The following is a 19,355-nucleotide window of genomic DNA, read 5'->3' on the forward strand; positions in this document are numbered from 1 at the left end:
CGCCTCTTTAGCTTGTCTTGGCCTTCTCAGCCTGGATAACTCCTAAAGATGTAGACCAGCTCTCTGCATGTTTTTAGCCAATATACCTAACGCCAGAAGATTCTAAGAGTTGAAATGCACAACTACAGGGCAGCAAATTTGCAGAATCCTGGTCTAGTGAGAATCCTAGGTTTTAATGCACCCTCATCTTTGGAAGCCAACTGAGTGACTGGTCCAGATGCTTTCAGTCTGACCTGTTTATTACATGGAAACAAAATAGATCTTATACTTAGAAATAAGCACCTATCCAATAACAATATTAGCGGGAGAAGTCTCCATTTTGTTGGGATACAATGGAAGAATTAAGGAATTCTTTCATTTAAATCTTCTAACGGCTTTCTTTTTCCCCCATAGGTCGTGAAAGGCAGCTGAATTGTGTTAGGTGTACTCTACCTGGGCCATGTCCTCTATATTGCCCTTCACCCCACCGGTTGTGAAGAGACTCTTAGGGTGGAAGAAATCTGCTGGTGGCTCAGGCGGTGCTGGTGGAGGTGAGCAGAATGGGCAGGAAGAAAAGTGGTGCGAAAAAGCAGTGAAAAGTTTGGTCAAGAAGCTCAAGAAGACGGGACAACTGGATGAGCTTGAAAAAGCAATCACTACCCAGAACTGCAATACAAAATGTGTCACAATACCAAGGTAAGAATTTTCTAAAGCAAAACGGACTGTAGTAATTTAAATATACAGCAAAGGTGCAATCTTGTTTCCCTTTTATTTATCGATCAATATTTGGTTATGGCAGTACTTATTTACCAGGGTATATTGGCTCTTCAGTCAGTTAACCACATTTAAATATCCTCCCATTTGGAACATTAACTTCAGTGTTGTAAGCCAAAATTTGCTAGAAAAATTTGTCTTTAAGTTGTCAATATTGGTTCCAGGAAGTCTACTCTTCTTCTTGAGTATCAAGAACATATGGGTATTTTTTCCTAGTGGGTTTAAAATGACAAGTAGGGAAGCTGTATATGTGATGAATTGGGAAGTATTCCCAGAAGAGAATATGGATTCATTTATTTAAACAAAAAAGAAAAAAAAAGAGTTTTTCTTTTGGAACATTATGCACTCGGGTCTGATTCCTTCATGTGTCCCGGTCTTCTTAAAAAACCAGTATATATAGTGATGAAATACCCAAATGAAAACCAAAAGATCTAATATGAATAAATATTTATAAAGCATAAATGATGCCCGTAGAAACTTATGAGTATGATAGAAGGCTTAAATGAAAGGGAATATGGTAAACATACATTCTGAATACTCGTTTGCTGAAAATTGTAACGTCTTGCATGCTACGGATTCTGGAGAGTGTTCGGTCCCAGCTGATTTGAAAGATACTTCATTAAACAAAGCTAGGTTAAGGCTAGATACAACCAACGTATTTAAAGATATATGTATTCCACAGTAACAGCCATTAATGTACTGATTCTGTTTGGAGACTGTTTGGGTCAGGATGGACCAGGATAGGAGGGAAGCTACTGCTGATTCAAAATGTTGTGGCCCATTGATTGCCACTCCAAATTAAAGATGTGCCCTTACTCAAGTCTTACACTACTGATAGGGTAAGTGTGATAGAATCTAGGGCGGAGGTGGATCCCCACGAGGGAGGGAGCACATTCCAGAGAAGTAAGAGTCAACTCAGCCTAGATATCATGTGCGAGAGAAAGAGGGTGAAAACAGCCCCCTCTAAATAGTTACACTGTCAACTCATAAAACAATTCTATGGTCTTTTAGAGTTGCCAACAGAAAGGGAGGGGGGAGCAGTGCGACAGCTCTGTATATTGTAGATGCAGATAGTAGAGTGTTCAGTATGGCAAGATTTTGTCTAGAGGATGTCTGTAAATAAAGAGCTTGAACAAATTATGTTGCATCAGTTGCTAGTTGGCTTCTGAGTACAGTTCAAGCTGCTGGTTCCTACTTACAAATCCCTATATGACATAGGGCCTAACTATCTAAGGGAACACTTACCTTCTGTTCTTTGTGCACGCCCACTGTGTTCCAGCAGGCTAGGTGCATTCCAGGTCACCTCTTTCAATTGTTGTCTTCTTGCAGGGCTGAGAAAGGAAGCCCTCTCTGTCACAGCCTCACCCTCCTCCTCCTCCTCCTCCTCCTCCTCTTCCTCTGTCCCAGCCCGCCAGACACAAGGACCATGCCCTCTCTTCTAGGGTTCAAGCAAGCTCTTAAAACTGGCCTTGGTCCTGGCCTGGGGTTAATGTATTGTTAAAGCCTGGCATTTTGGGGTACCACATTTTACTTTTGTTCATTCCATTTGTGTCATTTTGAGATCTTTTTGTCTGGGCCATCGGTATGGTTTTAGGTTTTATTTGTGTGTATGGATTTTATTGGTACGCTCCCCAGCATCAGTTGGGGCTGGATAGCTATGGTAAATTGAATACATATAAGTGTGTATGTGTTTGTTTCAATTTATTGTAGCTACCTAGGTCCAGTTGACTCTGAAGAGCATACCTTATAAAGCCATAATGGAAAGAGGCCTGCTTAAATTGCTGTTAAGCTTGAGTGTTACAACAGTAACCTCATTGAAAACTTTGCTGTTTTTTTTGGTGCTATTTGCTGAAAAAACTTGTGCTATTTTAAGGGTTTTAAAATTTATTTTAAGGTCCCCAACTACCAGGCTGCATGGCCTGTTCGAAACAAGAGCACAGGAGAGATGGAGCGAGCATGCATGGACTCAATGCTCCTCTTGCACAAGTGGAGAGTCCTTGCGCTCATGTGTGAAACTCCATTCACCCATTGAGCTTTGCACATGAGTGCTTGCACAAGGAGAGCTTCACACACAAGCACAAGGACCCTCCGCTTGGACCTTTGTGCATAAGAGCAAGCATCCTCCTCTCGTGCATGAAGCTGCATTTGTGGGAGCAGTTGGTGCGTGAGCCCGCTGCTTCCACTAATTGAGTTGTGAGTGCGCCCATGCGCCTGCCACTCACACACCCCCCACCACATCGGGCCAGGCCACCAAGCTAGAAAGATTGGGGATCGCTGCTCTAGGGTCCTTTAGCACGAATGCAATAATTTGGGCAATAAATGACACCTTGCTTGCAGGTGCTCACTCTACCTTTTTCAGTTGGAAGAGAGTCATATTGTTAATACCTATATATACTGCTACAAATTTTAGGAAGGCATGGGCCTTCTTTAGTAGAGAATTCTATTAAGAACCAAAATCTTTGATTCCAGCTGCATGGAGCTCATTCGGTTTTAATCAGCCCTAATCATAGCCTAAGTGATAAAGTATCACCTCCTGATCTCACCTACAGTGACAAGTGGAAATTGCTTGCCCACAAAATCTCCTGCTGGAGACAGAAATACTAACCATGCAAAGAGATTCTTAAATGACAGCACCTGAGTGGAAAAAAAATTCAGCCTCTTTGTCATAAACTACTTGTGTGGTGAGATCACCTCCATTGGGGCTTCCACCAGCATGCCTGCCACCACCACCATCTTTAAATCCACAGATCCAGCATTTCTCTTCTCCCCTTCCTGGTTCTGAAGGGGGCCACTGCAATGAGCATTACCCTGTTGCTGCATCATCCAACTATTACCTGTTATGCATTGAAGTCATGATAATACCCACTCCAATTTACATCTGACTACTCACATAGCTTTCCCTAACCTAGGTAACTTGTTACCCCAGATTTTCCCTTTGGTCATTGGATTCAGTATCCTTCAGATTGAAGGGATTCTGACAAAATGTGACCAATATTTTAAGTCTTATTCTGCAACATGCTATGCATTCTTATGCATGTGATACTTTGCCTTAATGGTAGTGCAGGCTTGCTTCTTCAGATCCTTTTTCGATTGGTGGGGATCCCCAGAAACTTCAGGAAGTACCTCATAGTACTCATAGTTTGCTTCAGGTTAAAAGAAGTACAGGTACATCCATGCTTGAAGTGATTACTCATCCCCCTCGTCCAGGTTATAACTTGCCTGTGATACCAGATTTATTTTACATCTTCTCAGAATCTTTGTATCAATTCAGAACAACATTGGTATGTTGCTAAACTTGATCGAGGCCATGTTTTCCACATTATTTATTTATTTGCTTTTTATTCAGGAGCTCAGGATGGGATGTGCAGTAGTGCTCCCTCCTATACTTCCCCCATGATTCCTTCCTTCCTTCCTTCCTTCCTTCCTTCCTTCCTTCCTTCCTTCCTTCCTTCCTTCCTTCCTTCCTTCGGCTGTCCATCTCAGCCCAGTGACTCTGGACAGTTTACAATGCTAAAACTATAAAATGGTTAAAACAATTAAAAACAATACATTAATAAACAGTGCAGTAAGATAAGATAAGAGTTACTAGTTCAAAGTCATTCAATGACCACTCATCTTAGGGCAAACTACAATCTAATATCAAGTATTTAGCAATGGCAGGCAATTCTCCCAAGAATTCCCTTCCGACATTATTTAGGCAGTATAAACCTGGGGAGCAAATTCTATATGACCAAGTATCTGATGTTGGAATTATCAAGAATGCCAAGGTCATTATCAGTTGTCTAGAGGCCACTGATCATCTGAAAGGAGCACCACACATTTGAACAAGGACTATGAAAGAGGATAGAACATATTGTCTCCGACACTTCAGTTGCAGTCAGTTAAATCAACACGTAGCCAAGTGTGAAATGATGTTCCCTTCTATGCCTAATTGGACAATTCTGAAAATATACCATCACACACCAATTACCTCCAGTGGCAGGCAGCCTCCCAGGCTCCAATCAACACGTTAGTAGGTGTGGTAAGTCTGGAAGCTAAAGTAAGTCAAGAATACGTCATAGGAATGTAACACATGTACTGTTTAAATACCAGGAGAGATCAATCACAACCTCTTTGTCTCCACTCAAAGTACTCTTTGAATGGTCATTTTGTATTAATACAACCACTCACTTTTTTCCTCTTATTGATGCTTACTCCTGAAGTGCTTTCAGTCTTATAGAAATCTCAGGTCCAGACAATTCTGGAAAGGCTTCTGTGTGTGAAGAAGACAATATCTTGTTATATTTTTATCTTGCCTTTTTTATACAGTGGTACTCAGTACTCATCGTTAATGGGTTCCAGGAGGCACGATGAATACCAAAAATGATGAGTACCAAATACATTTCTCCCATAAGGAATAATGTAGTGAGTCACAAGGCAGCTGACATCAACAAGTTTTAGCTTGTGCATTGAATACCAAACAAACTAGTACCGGCACAAAACGTTTGTACAAAATATATTGAGTACCAAATTTGATGAGTTTCAAAGCAATTGAGTACCAAGGTACCGCAGTATATGTAATTCAAGGTGATGAACATATCTAATACTTTGGCCTCCTAATTTCCTTACAACAACAATCCTGCAAAGTTGGGTAGGCTGAGAGAGAGTGATTAGCCTAAAGTCATCCAGCTGGCTTTCATGCCTAATGGAAGTGGCTAATGAGAGATTGGGGAAAGAAGCCTGTGGGAAGACCAGGCTGAGCCTGAGGGTGGGGTCAAATGCCCCATCAGTTTCGAATCTCTACACCCATGTAAGAGACCTAACTCCAGCACACACACACCGAAGTCCGTTGAGTTTTATCTAGTGCTAATTCAGCTTGACCACTAGTAGTTCAAATTCTTGTGTATAGGTAGCATGAAATAAACTTGTAATATTTCTGAACTCTATTCTGGTTCCTGACTTCTTGCACCTGACATGTAAGCAGGCAGGTGGATTGGTTAGGTAGCTTGTGCTTGAAGTTAAGGGATACTAAGATTTTTGCATTTTTTTTCCTGCTTATCACCCCTACCTCAAATGTTGCAGAACATGCATGTCCACTCCAAATATGGACCACTCAGAAGCCAGTTGTTCTGTGCACAGAGCAGTTTGTGCATGGGATCATTACGAGTGACATCTTCTTGAAAAATTTAAATATTAACACCAGAATATGCAATTGAGAGTAAGAACGGAGATGGCTTTGTCCTATTCTGCAGAACATGCATATGGAATTGAGCCCTTGCTTCTCCCTTCCAAATGCAAAGGTGAATGAATCAAACACTTGAATTAAAAATAACACTCCCAGTAAACGTGTTAGTTGACTGTGTGGTGCACTATATCAAGAATTGGCATAATTCGATGGCATGTTTGAAAATAACTATGAAAGAAGTAGATTGAAGAAGTCATAGCCAACATATTCTTAAGAGTTAAAAAAAATATTGAAGTCTCTGTAGCTTTGAAAAAATGTGGAGAAAAAACTAATACAGAGATCGAGTGCTACTGAATTTCGGAAGAAGGGTCTCTGGCGCACACGTGGTCTGCAAAGTCTTTGCATTTATTGGAATTGCAATATTTGATAGTTGACAAGGCACATCTTTTAGTTCATCTTCAGCTTTTTAGGAAAGCAATTATTTTAATCTTCTGATTGATTAAGTGTACTAGCCTCAATAACTCTGACTTTTATATTTCAGACTGTTACTTAAATGTTGAATCCAAATTAAATACCTGATCTGTTGGAAATACAATAATTCTTTACATATGATTTGAATTATTCCGGAGGAGTATGAATTTCATCGACTAAATGCCAAAGTAAATATTTGGTATGCTATTAAATGAGATAGTCATGTCACTATTAAGAACTAATCTTAGTGACTTGATTTTTTTTTAAAAAAAAGCTGATTATTGAGTAAGGAAATGAAAGTGGACTCAATGAAGAGTTCCTTTGGACATCATCCAGGAAACTAATTTACAGCGCAATTTTTAAGTCACAAAGCTGATAAGATTTCCTGTGATTTCAATATATTACTGCTATTTCTTTAAAATGGCGAGTCAATGTGTGCAAGATGTTTTCAAAGAATTGACTGCCACTTTGAAAACATCTTGCATACCTCATTTGTAATTTGCTGCCTGTATACCTATTTTGCTGTTCCCTTTTGCTTAAACAGTGTTATAAATTATACAAAGCTCTAGAAAAGAAGAAGCCACAGTAAGCAAAATAAGCTAAAGATAGAAGAAAAGAGAAAGAAATCTAATTTATTCACCATCTTTGTTTTCACCACGTTCACACCCTTCTTCACACGTTGCGTTCTGTTTTTTAAACTTCTCAACTCTCCTTTTGAAGATCTCATCAACTCCATCCTCTTGGCCCATTTACTCTTCCATCATATATTCGCTTTCCATCATATATTCTAGTTCTCAGTTCTCTTCATATGATCCAGCCATCTCATTCCATTCCCTTACTTTCATATTCAGTCTGCAGTATTAATTATTCATTCTTAATCTCATCCCTTGTTTTACCAGACATGTTGCCTAAGTATCCCCATTCTCACTGCCTTCGATTTTCTTTTTATGTTTCCTTTGACCTACTCCGATGTGTTCACTTATTTTTCTAACCGGTCTTAGATGGAAATTAAAATTGAAGAGAATGTTTGCATATTAAACTGTTCCCTGTAATAGCAAGCATGGAGAACTGTAGTTTACTTAAACTGTAGGGTAAGCAAAAAACAAAACACCCCCTCCTCTGAATTTGAATGTTTTCTTATTTAAAACATATTTATTCTTAAATTTTATTTTAAAATTACATTTTCCTAGGTTCCGAACCCACAGGAAGCTTATGCTTTAAAACAGTAAGGGTTGCTTTCCTTTTTTTGTAATGTGGAGCCGAATAAAAGGATAAAACTCACAGGGTTGTTCTCACAGCATGATTGTAATACTTTCTCAAAATTCTCTTTGAGAATTATCTTGTCTGTGGAGAACTTAGTGCCCAGGTCAGACAGTTTTTAGATACCTGTGCTGTGTACCTTTTCCTTAGCCACATATTTGTTTATAAGTACAATTGATGGTGGACACACAATAACAATTTAAATCTGTGTTGTCCTCTTTTGTGTCTTTGGTAATGGTTCTGCCCTCTGTTTAAGGCCGTCCTTCTTACCTGCTACATCTAAAGATTGATTGCCTCAGAATGAATGGAATTTCCTGAAAATAAAAATACGAAAAGCACAAAGGGGAAAAGGAAAAAGTAGTCTAGCCGAGGAAACCTACACAAAGAGACCTTAACAAAGATCTGAGAAGAGTATTCAAATTAAAAGGAAATGAATGTGTTTATAAATTACTCAAAATGTTAAGGGACAACTTTTATGTCTTGGCTTCGCTAGCTAAGAAGAATGGCTGACAGGAGGCAGGCAGGAAGGCAAGATGAAGGATGTGACTTGAGAAGACAGTGATCCCCCTCTTTGTTTTTTGTTTTTTAGTGGTAGTCTTTTAATATCCAACATCCTCCCTACATTCTTCATCAACAAGCATCATAGAATTCTGAGTTGACAAACCTCTGGAGCTTCCATTCATGTGAAGTGTCACTACTCTCCTCTCTAGATAGCTGCCCTTCTTGATCACACATTCAGAAGAAACTTAAGTCTCTTGATTGTTTGCTGAGCCAATCTGGCTGTGAAAGACCTCCTTCATGCATTTCATCTTGTTTCATACATTTGATCTCAATAACTCCAAGCAAGTACTCTTGAATTTCCTTTCCCACCGCTTCTCTGTCTCTGTCTCTTTCCTGTTCTCTTCCTGAGAAGACCTCGGCACGTTTTTAGTTGTCTCTTGTGCAAACAAAGTGATGCATGCAGTATAATCTTCAGAGATGGGCCTGTGAAGGGGAGCAGAATCCTTCAGGCTTGAATGTACTCTGACTGCTTTAATCCACTCAAAACAAATCAACCTCAAGAATAGCTTGCAAGTGCTGTTTCACTTAGAGGTTGGTGACTTCTAGTCAAACTGCTAAGGAGGATAGGTTGGCTCCATAAGAAAGTTAGCCTTTCCCCCAGTTCTGGACCATCTAGTATAATCAGAATCAGAATCAAGCTGGAAGGGACCTTGGAGGTCTTCTAGTCCAGCCCTCTGCTCAAATAGGAGACCCTATACCATTTCAGACCAGTGACTGTTCAGTCTCTTCTTAAAAACCTCCAGTGATGAAACCCCTACGATTTCTGGAGGCAAGCTGTCCCGCTGGTTAATTGTCCTCACGGTTAGGAAGTTTCTCCTTAATTCAAGGTTGGATCTCTCTTTGATTAGTTTCCATCCAGTTACTCCCAAGTGTATTACAGGCACAACTGGCTGTGCCGTCCTTTCTTCAGACAAAAATCTCAGGTTTGGCGTTCGTTTTCTCACTGCTTGCCTTTTTAATAGAAGCGAAGGAGGGATGTGTCCTCCTAGGTAGGAGAGGGATGAGAGATGTTGAAAACTCTGCTGTTGAGAAAACCGGTGCTTGGATGGAATTTCATTTAGATAACTGAATTCAAGGTTCCTATTGAAGGGGATGGAGGTCTACTGGAGCCAACTGGGTGCATTTTTTTTTATCATCAGAGGCATCTGTGTGGTTGCTGAACATGGCTCCATCGCTCTTCTCATGCCATCTTCCACACTCAACCCTACTGAAAGATGGTTAAATTTTGCAGGAGGGGGGAAAAAAAGGCCCAGATACCTCTATTTGTTATGCTTACTGCTTAAAGCTTACTTTAATGAGGCGTAAATGAAGAAAGAGAACCCCCACCAGGTTTCCCAAGCCTGTTGTGAATGCTGCAGCTATTTTTCATCTTGTTGAGGTTCTACTACTACAGTGCAACTCACTGAGGAACTACCTTGCTTAGCAATGGAAATTCTGGTCCCAGCTGCTGTAAGTCAAGGACTCCCTGTAAAAGCAGTTTGACTGTGGAACCACTTGGAGTTGGTAGGTCCCTTCTCAAGTAGAAGCTGCAGATCCATAGGTCAAGACACTTTCCTGTACCAAAGGGAAGCTGAACTAGGATACTTGAATAACCTCTTCGGCTCTGATTTTAAGCTCTGGTATAGAGCCCTCCATTGTATGTTAACGAAGCAGAGTTCGGATTTGGATTGAAGCACTGGAGAAATGATGGCTTAATCTTAATGATGTTACAAATAGATAAACAATACAGAAGATCCATCCATTGTTTCCATGGCCAAAGACGGTATTCATTTCATTAGTTTTTTTTTAGTTGTTGTTGAAATATTCTTCATTACATTAGCAATAACAAGCGGTTGTTTTAAAACAGGGGTCATGAACCTTTTGGACCTCAGGGACCACCAAACTCATAATTTTAAATCCCGCGGACCACTACTATGGATTTTGACTGACGGTGGCTTGCTGATGTTGGTGGGAAAGTCGGTCCTGTATTCCAGAGCTGCAGTAGTCACAGGACTGGCTCTCTGGTCATCCCGGAACAGCTCTTCCAGTCCATGTCAGGCCGGTGCACCCAGGTGAGGAGCAGCTGCTCTGGGATGACCAAAGAGCCAGTCCTGTGACTACTGCAGCTCTGGAATATGGGACTGACTTTTCCACCAATGTCAGCAAGCCACCCCGGGGCAGATTTCCCTCCCCTGCCATTGGTCTTAACATCTAGTTCCAGCTCACGTGGCTCTACTCAAAGTAAGGTTTGCACTTGGTCGAAGGGTGGGGGCTAATGAGGGGGAAGCCTTGTGTTTTTGTGCAGCCTGGATTAATTGCTTTGGAGAGGGGACATTTCTCTGCGAACCACCCAAATTTTCTCATGGACTACCAGTGGTCCCCAGCCTACCAGTTGGCGACCCCTGGTTTAAAACGCAGTAATATGAAGAGCTAAGGAGCAACGGGATTTAAAAATACTCTCCATTTCAGCAAACTCCTTTTGTAATTGCGTTGCACATTTTGTACATTTCAAAAGTGGAGCCTGTATTATGAAAGCGTCTTCTCTCACCTCTGTCTTTAGTTTTTGGTGGTTAATTAAATGCTGTCTGGTCATAAATCTATCCTGTGTAAAGTAACAGTCTTCAGTATGTATGGTAAATCCCTTCACTTTTGTTTTGGAACATTGTATTTAGCAATGTACTATTTTTAAGATTATTTTATTTTGAAGCCCTAATTGCCTTGCTGCCCTGTATTGACAGAGCTTTAGTACTTAAAAAAAACATCACCACCTAGCATCTCTATGTGTAGTTTAGATACGATATTTGTTGCTCAGAATAGTTTGTTTTGTTTCTTCACTTCTAATTGCTGCAGAAGCAGATTTCTTTCTATCGTTTCAGCCTGTGCAAGCAAATAGTATTCTAGCCAGCTTCCAAGTAATAAGCAGCAAGCTCTTTCCTACTGGGCAGCACTTTAACCAAATTTACACAAATCAGTTCCTCTTAAAACCTGTTCCGCTGTACCCAGTAGCATCAGGCCTCTCTCCTGTTAGTATGTGCTCTACAACTTAGAGAAAACCTATGGAAGATGGGCTGAGCACTGCAGCAGCCAAACCTTTGATGGATCATTTCAGAATAGTATGGGGCTTCTTCTTCCTCTCCTACAGAAACATGATCGATTGTTCTTTTTTTTTTTGATGTGAAGAGTATGATGAACTTTTTGAAAGCCTGATAACTAATCCAGCCCCAGCTTTCTGCAAAATTTCTGTAGTGCATCAAAATTTTAAGCATAGGGCAGTGATGGCTAACCTTTTGGGGCTCCTGTGCCAAAAACTCTGCCCATGCTTGCGCTCGTGTGCCAACACCCAGAAGGCAATGCGCCCTCCCACGTCCCCTACACATGTGCGCGCAATCCCCATCCACCCACCCACCCCTGCCGCCCCCTTACCTGCACTGCGCCTCACAGCTGATTTTCCCCTTTGTGCTAGCCCTGTTTCGTCACTTCCTGTTTTTCCGAAAATACCAGAAGTGACGAAACGGGGCTAGTTTTCAGCCTGCAAAGCTTGTAGAAGCCTGCAGAAGCCTTCCTCAAGCCTTTGGGAGGCCGAAAAGGCCTCAAACCGGCTGAAAATCGACTGTGAGATGCACACATATGCACAGTGAGGTAAGTTTGCCTGCAGCTCGTGTGCCGACACAAATGGCTCTGACTAGCCTTTTCCATAATATTTCATTTGGCTTTACCAAGGATCCTACCCAAAGCCAATGATTGAAAATTCTAAATTTCAAATATTACCGAAATGTAACAGTTACAAATCAGCAAATTAGTTTTGTATCCTTCTAAAAGTGTTAGACTAAACTATAGACTCTAAAGATGATGTCCAGTAGATGTCCTTTTTGTCATTTTATGTTGCTTCAAGTAATACTGCAGTTTTCCTAAGAGTTCTCAGTGACATTTGAAAACACCAGTTAAGAAACCTCTCCAATTCTGTTTGCTTCATTTATTTTAGGTTATGCATGTTCCAAATATTTTCATAATGTCAAGCACCCTCAAGATTTGCTTAGCATTTTCTTGTGTTCATTCATTCAACTTCTGAAGAGATTGTTTATTGTTTGTTTTGCAGAAGGGGATCATTTTTTTCCCTATCAAGGGTATACAACCATATTCATTCAGAGACTGAAGTTGGTTCTGTTGAGAGCTACATTTTCATTCAATTCTCGTGAGATTTTGGACATGAGACCTAGGTTAATAAACCAGGTTATTCAATACTTTTTATTCAATACTCTTTTCTATACTTCTTAAGTTGTGTCTCCAGGGTTTTTTTTTTTTTTTTTGTTACCATCTCTTGGAGCCTATTTTATTGGTAGGAGTTTATAAAGCCACTGGTTTGTATTGACTTCATCAGTAAAGTCTTAAAGTTTTACAACTAAAATGATGCAGAACTTAACAAATGATTTAAATCCTGAAAAGACAGCTCCACTTGACTGTCTGAGAAGCAACCTTGTGTCGTTTATACTGTATATCTTTTTTTTTCCCCTTCAACAAAAAATATTTTCTGGAAATGCATAATACAGATGAATTCAGCTTTTGTCATTGCTGTCATTCTTTTTCATCTCTTAAGTTATGGAGATAACTTTGAATCAAAATATCATGCACAAAGAATGGATATATTAAATCCAATATCTGCCTTATCCATATCTGCCTGCACATATGAATAAATACATCACATTAATCTTTATCAAACATCATTCTCATAAACATTTCATTAGAGACAGTTGGAAAATAGACACTAATATGAGGCTATTTTACAATGTTTGTAAATTTTGTTATAAATTCAGTAGAGTAATGTCAGAACAGCAAAAACACATTGTGATTTCTGATATTGATTTTTGCTACGTTTTCTTTTCACAGTTGCAAGGAGTTTGTAGATGTAATTTCTGTAAACCGGGGTGTCCAACTTCGATAACTTAAAGTTATCGACTTCAACTCCCAGAATTCCCCAGCCACTATGGCTGGTTGGAGAATTCTGGGAATTGAAGTCTGCAAGTTTGAAGTTGCCAAGGTTGGACAACCCTGCTGTAAACTAATCATTAGCTGAATAGGAAGTGTTGGTCAATGTTAGATGTACTAATCTTCAAAACTTTTCCAGTATGGAGAGCACAGCTAGTGCCAAAGATGAACCAATCCTTTAAGTATGCAAGCTTCTTCCAAAGAAGTAAATTGTTTTCAGGTTCGTGCAACTGAAGCAACTGTTTTTCAGTAGTATTTTTTTTTCTTGTGGGCCGGCTATATTACTCCAATAAATGTAGTGTCATGAGGATTATTAATAAAATTCAGAAATAGAATAGAATACCTTTATTGTCATTGCATTCCATGAATAAAATGAAATTTGAAAGCTACTCCAGCACAGTGCCCCAAGTGCCACATCACAATCACACTACGGAGTATTTAAAAATTAAAATAATTAAAATAATAATAATAATTAAAAAGCTATACTCATATTAAAAAAACCTATCTGAACATTAATAAACCTATCTAAAACCTATCTAAAACATTTAGTAAGTTAACTAGTTAAAAAATGCCATTATATACATAGGGCTAAATCACAAATGCACTGTTTGATTCAAGACAATTACTGCCTTGGAAAAGAAACTGTTTCTCAATCTATTAGTCCTCATTTTAAGACACCTGTAACGCCTCCCTGATGGTAACAGTTCAAAATATTGGGTATGTCCAGGATGAGAACGGTCTGTGGAGATTTTTAGCGTTCTAGAGAGGACAGTGGTTTGCATTTGTTTTAGGAGCTGTTTTTGCCGTCTATTTATAGGTTTGTGCAAACCGTTCATAAGACCATCTTGGAAAATTCGGCGTGATGAAAAAGCTCGGTTTGATGTTAAAGTGAAGTGGCCATGCTGAACCTTTGGAGAAGGAGATTCATGCTTTGGGCAGTTAGTTCAGGGGTGACAGCAATTTTTGGCTGTGTCTGTACCATTCACTTTGCAAATTGTTTCTGAATGAAATGGAGAGTAAATTGGGGCTATGATCACTTACAGCTTGCAAGATACAGTTTGGTTACATTCTTGTTTCCATCTCATGAACTGTAAATTTCTTTACAGTTTGTTGTTGCCTTACTGTTGATTTATGCCAATACAGCCATAATGATTACGTATAATAATTGCTGGATTCTCCTTTTGTATGCATACATTTTTTCCCCATCTCCTGATCTTAGTTCATAATTTAACTTTAATACGCATTTCGATTGGCATTTGATCAGATGCATAATCAAAGAGTGAGATTCATCTGAGGAAGTATACACTGATTCCTAGATTAATTTTCTTATGACTGCACTAATCCTGAATTTCAAGATAACCGCAAAACATATTAAAGGGCAACTAGCAAAAAGCAGACGTAATGGTAGCCTTGATTCATAATACATGGCTATGTTCTTGTCTCAGGGGGGAAAAAACCTTTGCAAAAAATCATTTCCAGTGGAAAATCCACAATGCTTCTGCAATAAAAGATTTGTGAACGTGGACACTTGTTAACTGAGCTTCTTGCTTCAAGAATCTTCTGCATTTATTTAACATGTCAGAATTGGTGGTGGCTAGGAAAATAAAAAAAAGAATTTACATCTAGATAACAAATGATTTTTAAATATAATCCAGTATCCCCATTCTGAGTTTTGGGGTATGATGGAGTGTTGTTTCAAAGAGTTCACATAATGTATATATTTTGCATCTTGAGAGGAACAAGTAAGCAGCTGTGGCCTTGTTGTGGTAGCTACAAATCAGAAAAACCTGGTGGCACCTTTTCAGACATGCTTGGGTGATTCTTTTCAAGGTCCACATTAATCCCACTAAACATGTAAACTGTCTACCTGAATTGACTTCTAATACTTCACTGTCCAGAATATTATCACCGGCCTGCAAGGTGGATACAGTTTCAACTTTAATTGGATTGCCTTTTGGTAAGTACTGGCAGCTTTGAGTGATAATCTCACACACACACACACACACACACACACACAAATTAGTACAATGCATTGAACTCTGGCTGCTTATTGTACCCAATTGATTATTGGTCAGATCTTAGGTAGAGTTTCTCCTTCTAGTTGGTGCAAACGAAACCACATGAATTTTTTCTGAAAACAAATACAAAACAGATGAAATAATGTTCGATGGATTTGGGCTCAGTAGTGTCAATAAGGTTGATTGTGATACTTTTTTCAGGTTGTTAATGTTGCCTGCTGAAATTCCTGTGAAATGACAGTTCTTGGCAATTTGGTGTAGTGGTTAAAGAGACACCAAGCTAGAAAGCAGGAGAATCTGAGTTCAAGTCTCTCCTTTAGCCATGAAAGCCAGCTGGGTGACTTTGGGCCAGTCACACACACTCAGCCCAGCCCACCTCACAAGGGTGGTGGTTGTGGGGAAAATAGGAGGAGGAAGCATGTTGGGTATGTTCACCACCTTGAATTATTTATGTAAATAATAAAAGGGGTTATAAAATAAATAAATAAAGGAAAACCTTTAATATCAGGTTTTTTTGAAAATAATAATAATTTGAATTGCTTGCCTTCTGTCTGCTTGTTAATAGCAAGCATTGGGTTTATCCTTTCATATGGCATTAAACATGAAGGGGTGAAGATTGGTGGGCTCAAAAGGACATTTCAACGAAAGTAAATGGAAAACTTGTACATTCCAGCTAGCTAACAAATTGATTTTGGTGATTTTTAAATTTTGGTGTAACAGTTTGTTGAACTCTTAATACTTTACTGACATGATTTTAGTTGACTTTATATATATATATTTTATTATTTCGTAAAGATTTTTTTCTTACTATTTGCAAAGAGACTGTATACTGCCAGGTTGATGAGGTTTTGCCTGTTTTAAGGTATATTGCAAATATGCAAATTGCATCAATCCAGCTGACGTGCTCACCGTTTTGAAAACATCATTTTACCTTAAAATCACATGTTCCATTTTACCGGCCTCCTTCATATAGAAAATACATTCTTTTTGATACTAGCTTTTAAAAAAGGAAAGGAAACAAAAGAAAATGAAGCAAGCTCTTCAGTATTTTCTATGTGGAAGGAAGTTTTCTGTACATTTCTCCCATGTCTTTACATCATGGTAGTTTGAATAACCATGCTTCCATATTCACATCAACTTTTTTTGTTTTTGTTTTTCCAATTTATACACAGCACTTGCTCTGAAATTTGGGGACTGAGTACACCAAATACGATAGATCAGTGGGATACCACAGGCCTATACAGCTTCTCTGAACAAACCAGGTGAATATTTTGCCCTGTGTCTCGTCATAGAGATCTTGCGGGTGGGTTCGGCTTTTCAGGGGTCTTTACCAGTTGCAGTGCTTCCTATCAACAGAGCCTTTTAAACATGGATGTTGTGTTCTCAGTTGATGTTTTAACCAACAAAAGTTGGTTATTAGTGCTGTGGGAAGACTTGGGAAGTTGGGGCGGGTGCGGGTGGGCGTGTGGCTTCATAATCTTTTCTTCATTTAACAACATAGGGGGCATTTTACCTCATACCAGGTTACCAAGTGTGTCTTTAAAAATGCTTGCACACTATATATATATATATATTTGTATGTATGCTTTTTTTTTAAAAAAAAGAATTAGGTATGTGCACTCAGAGACAAGAAAACAACTTGTCTGGCTTTTGACAGTTCCTTTTTTTTTTCCCTCTTCCCATGTCACCCTATTTACATTGTGTGCTGAGATTTTTGTCTTTCCCATCCCATGAGTCATAAATTCATCTGCATTTGTGTAGGCTTAGGCAGTCTTTATCTTAAAACTAGCAAAACTTTTCAACTGGTAGCAGCAAGGGATGCAGAAATCGCAGGCCAGCACGATGATGGAAGCTGCACGTTCTATGCCAGTGTTTCTCAACCTGAGCCCCTTTAAGACTTGTGGACTTCAACTCCCAGAATTCCCCAGCCAGCCCTGCTGGAAGTCCAAAGGCCTTAAAAAAAGCTCCGCTTGAGAAACTCTGTTTTATGCAATGTCAATTCCTTTGGTATCTTGACTGCTATAATTTTATGTGCAGTCTTGTACAACCTATATTCTTAACAGCAATAATTGTCTGTTTTAGCCTAGTATTAAGTGTTGCTGATGAGCAGACTTATTTGTCGTTCAGTCATTATGACACACACAGATTCTTTGATTCAAGGGCCAGTAATAGCAGTGTGTGTGCACTAACCATGAAACGACCTCTCTTATTGCAAAGAATATTGCAATGTTGAAAGATATAAATGTCTGTGGCAGCTCTTTTTTCATTTTTCTTTTTCGGGTAGGACGGAAGGGTGCTCTAAGCGCCATAGTTCTGAGTAGGTCATCTTAAATATGTTGCAAGTCAACAACTCAGAACATTCTGGAATATTTTTCCCTCTCTCTCTAGGTCTCTTGATGGCCGCCTCCAAGTGTCCCATCGTAAAGGATTGCCTCATGTCATTTACTGTCGCTTGTGGCGCTGGCCTGACCTTCACAGCCATCATGAACTTAAGGCCATTGAAAACTGTGAATATGCTTTTAATCTTAAAAAGGATGAAGTGTGTGTAAATCCTTACCATTACCAGAGAGTGGAGACTCCAGGTACGAAGATGGCAAGCACGGCTGACGTAAAGGGATTGGCTTATGCAGGCTTCCCTTACTAAACCTCCAATGTAATACTCAGTGTGTACAAAGTTGACTCAAAAGGAGTGCCTGCGTTATTCCAAGGGTTTGAGCGGGAGTTACTCCAGCTTTTAATTTTTCACAGTGGCACATAAATATTGAACAGCATTGTTGGTTGTATTGAATGCATGTGTTTGGCACTTACTGGTATAACTTGGAGCTGCAAAGGGGTTGCAAGCGTTCACCTCAATTAAAATGACAGAACTCCTCAATTACCTTTCTTTTCTGCTTTGTTATAGAGACTCAAGTGGGTCGAAGAATTTTTAATGTAGAGACATCTGAATGATACATTTGTTCACCTTTCTTTGGTAGTTCCAGGAAAAGTATTCCATCACAGTCTGGAACAGCCACTTAAAAGTCCTTCCCCAATCTCCTGTAATTTTCAAAAGAAAGATAGTTTGTTCAGCTGCATTAAAAAAGTGTTTGTGAGGGCAGGTTATTGTGTAATTGTTAACATGTCATTGGTGCAAGGAACTGAGACCGATAGAATTGGTGTCACACTAATTTATTCTCACATCTACCATATGAGCTGAGATTCTATGGAGATTCTCAGCCAACCAGGACCATGGTTGTCCCAGAGGTGTTTTTTTTTTTTTTCCAAAAGGCAGCTGGACTTTGAACTTATTTCACCTTATTCTCCAAAGCACCAGAGGGCAGGACAAGAAACAATGGATGGAAACTAATCAAGGAGAGAAGCAACCTAAAACTAAGGAGAAACTTCCTAACTGTGAGGACAATTAACCAGGGGAACAGAAATTGCCTTCAGAAGTTGTAGGAGTTTCGTCACTGGAGGTTTTTAAGAAGAGATTGGACAGCCAACTGTCTGAAGTGGTATAGGATCTCCCGCTTGGGCAGGGGGCTGGAGTAGACAACAGCTTCCAGCTCTGTTTGGATTGATTGTTTTCCCTGGAAACAATAGCTTCTCATTCAAGAAGCTTGAACTGAAGAAGCTTCTCGGGTGAGAAGCGAAATACCTTCAAGGAAAAACAAAGTCCAGTTACCTTTTGAAAAAGCACCACTGAGATACGTGAGCTGAGAAATGCTCCAAAACGACTTTAGTGAATTCGGCATCTGGATCCTCCTCCTTCACATCTACTGTTCAGTGGTTAAACAAGAATCACAAGAGATCCCATTTGGATCTTAGCTTTAAAGATCACTTCATTCTCTTGGTTCAGTCGTTGCTTTCCATTCCTTAGACTTCCACCCCTTTCCTCCTGGGGTGATTCTGGGGAAAATAAGAAAAAAATTCTTGCTTGTGAGGAGAAGAAAGTGTGAAATGGAGACAACCTTTTTAGTAAATGTGCCTAGGAGACTGTCTAAGTCTGCAAACACACTTATATCATTATATATTCACCATGGATATTTGGATGTAACATATATTAAGTATCTCTCCCCCTCCCCAAGTGTTGATTATTATATTAGCATTTTATGCTACTTGGTGTAATTTTCTCCATGCTTACCTGGAAATAAGCCCATTGCCAAAATTTGAGTTTAATCCTGAAT

The 19,355-nt window shown here is 39.5% G+C and overlaps 1 protein-coding gene across 5 annotated transcripts in view; it reads left to right on the top strand.

The window, feature by feature from the left end:
• Positions 1 to 19,355, top strand: part of SMAD2 (SMAD family member 2) — a 50,308-nt gene that overhangs the window by 15,641 nt on the left and 15,312 nt on the right. For 3 of the 5 annotated variants that reach the window (XM_026714782.2, XM_087927505.1, XM_026714811.2), the window contains exons 2-4: positions 394 to 675; positions 16,362 to 16,451; positions 17,578 to 17,771. In XM_026714782.2, the coding sequence (XP_026570567.1) occupies positions 440 to 675; positions 16,362 to 16,451; positions 17,578 to 17,771 (520 nt within the window). In that variant the 5' untranslated portion in view covers positions 394 to 439. The remainder of the gene's footprint in view (positions 1 to 393; positions 676 to 16,361; positions 16,452 to 17,577; positions 17,772 to 19,355) is intronic. The other 2 variants (XM_087927506.1, XM_087927507.1) reach the window with 1 other exon arrangement.

Source organism: Pseudonaja textilis, chromosome 2 (genome assembly GCF_049901715.1).
Source record: "Pseudonaja textilis isolate UNSWEBS1 chromosome 2, rPseTex1.2, whole genome shotgun sequence".
NCBI lineage: Eukaryota > Metazoa > Chordata > Lepidosauria > Squamata > Elapidae > Pseudonaja > Pseudonaja textilis.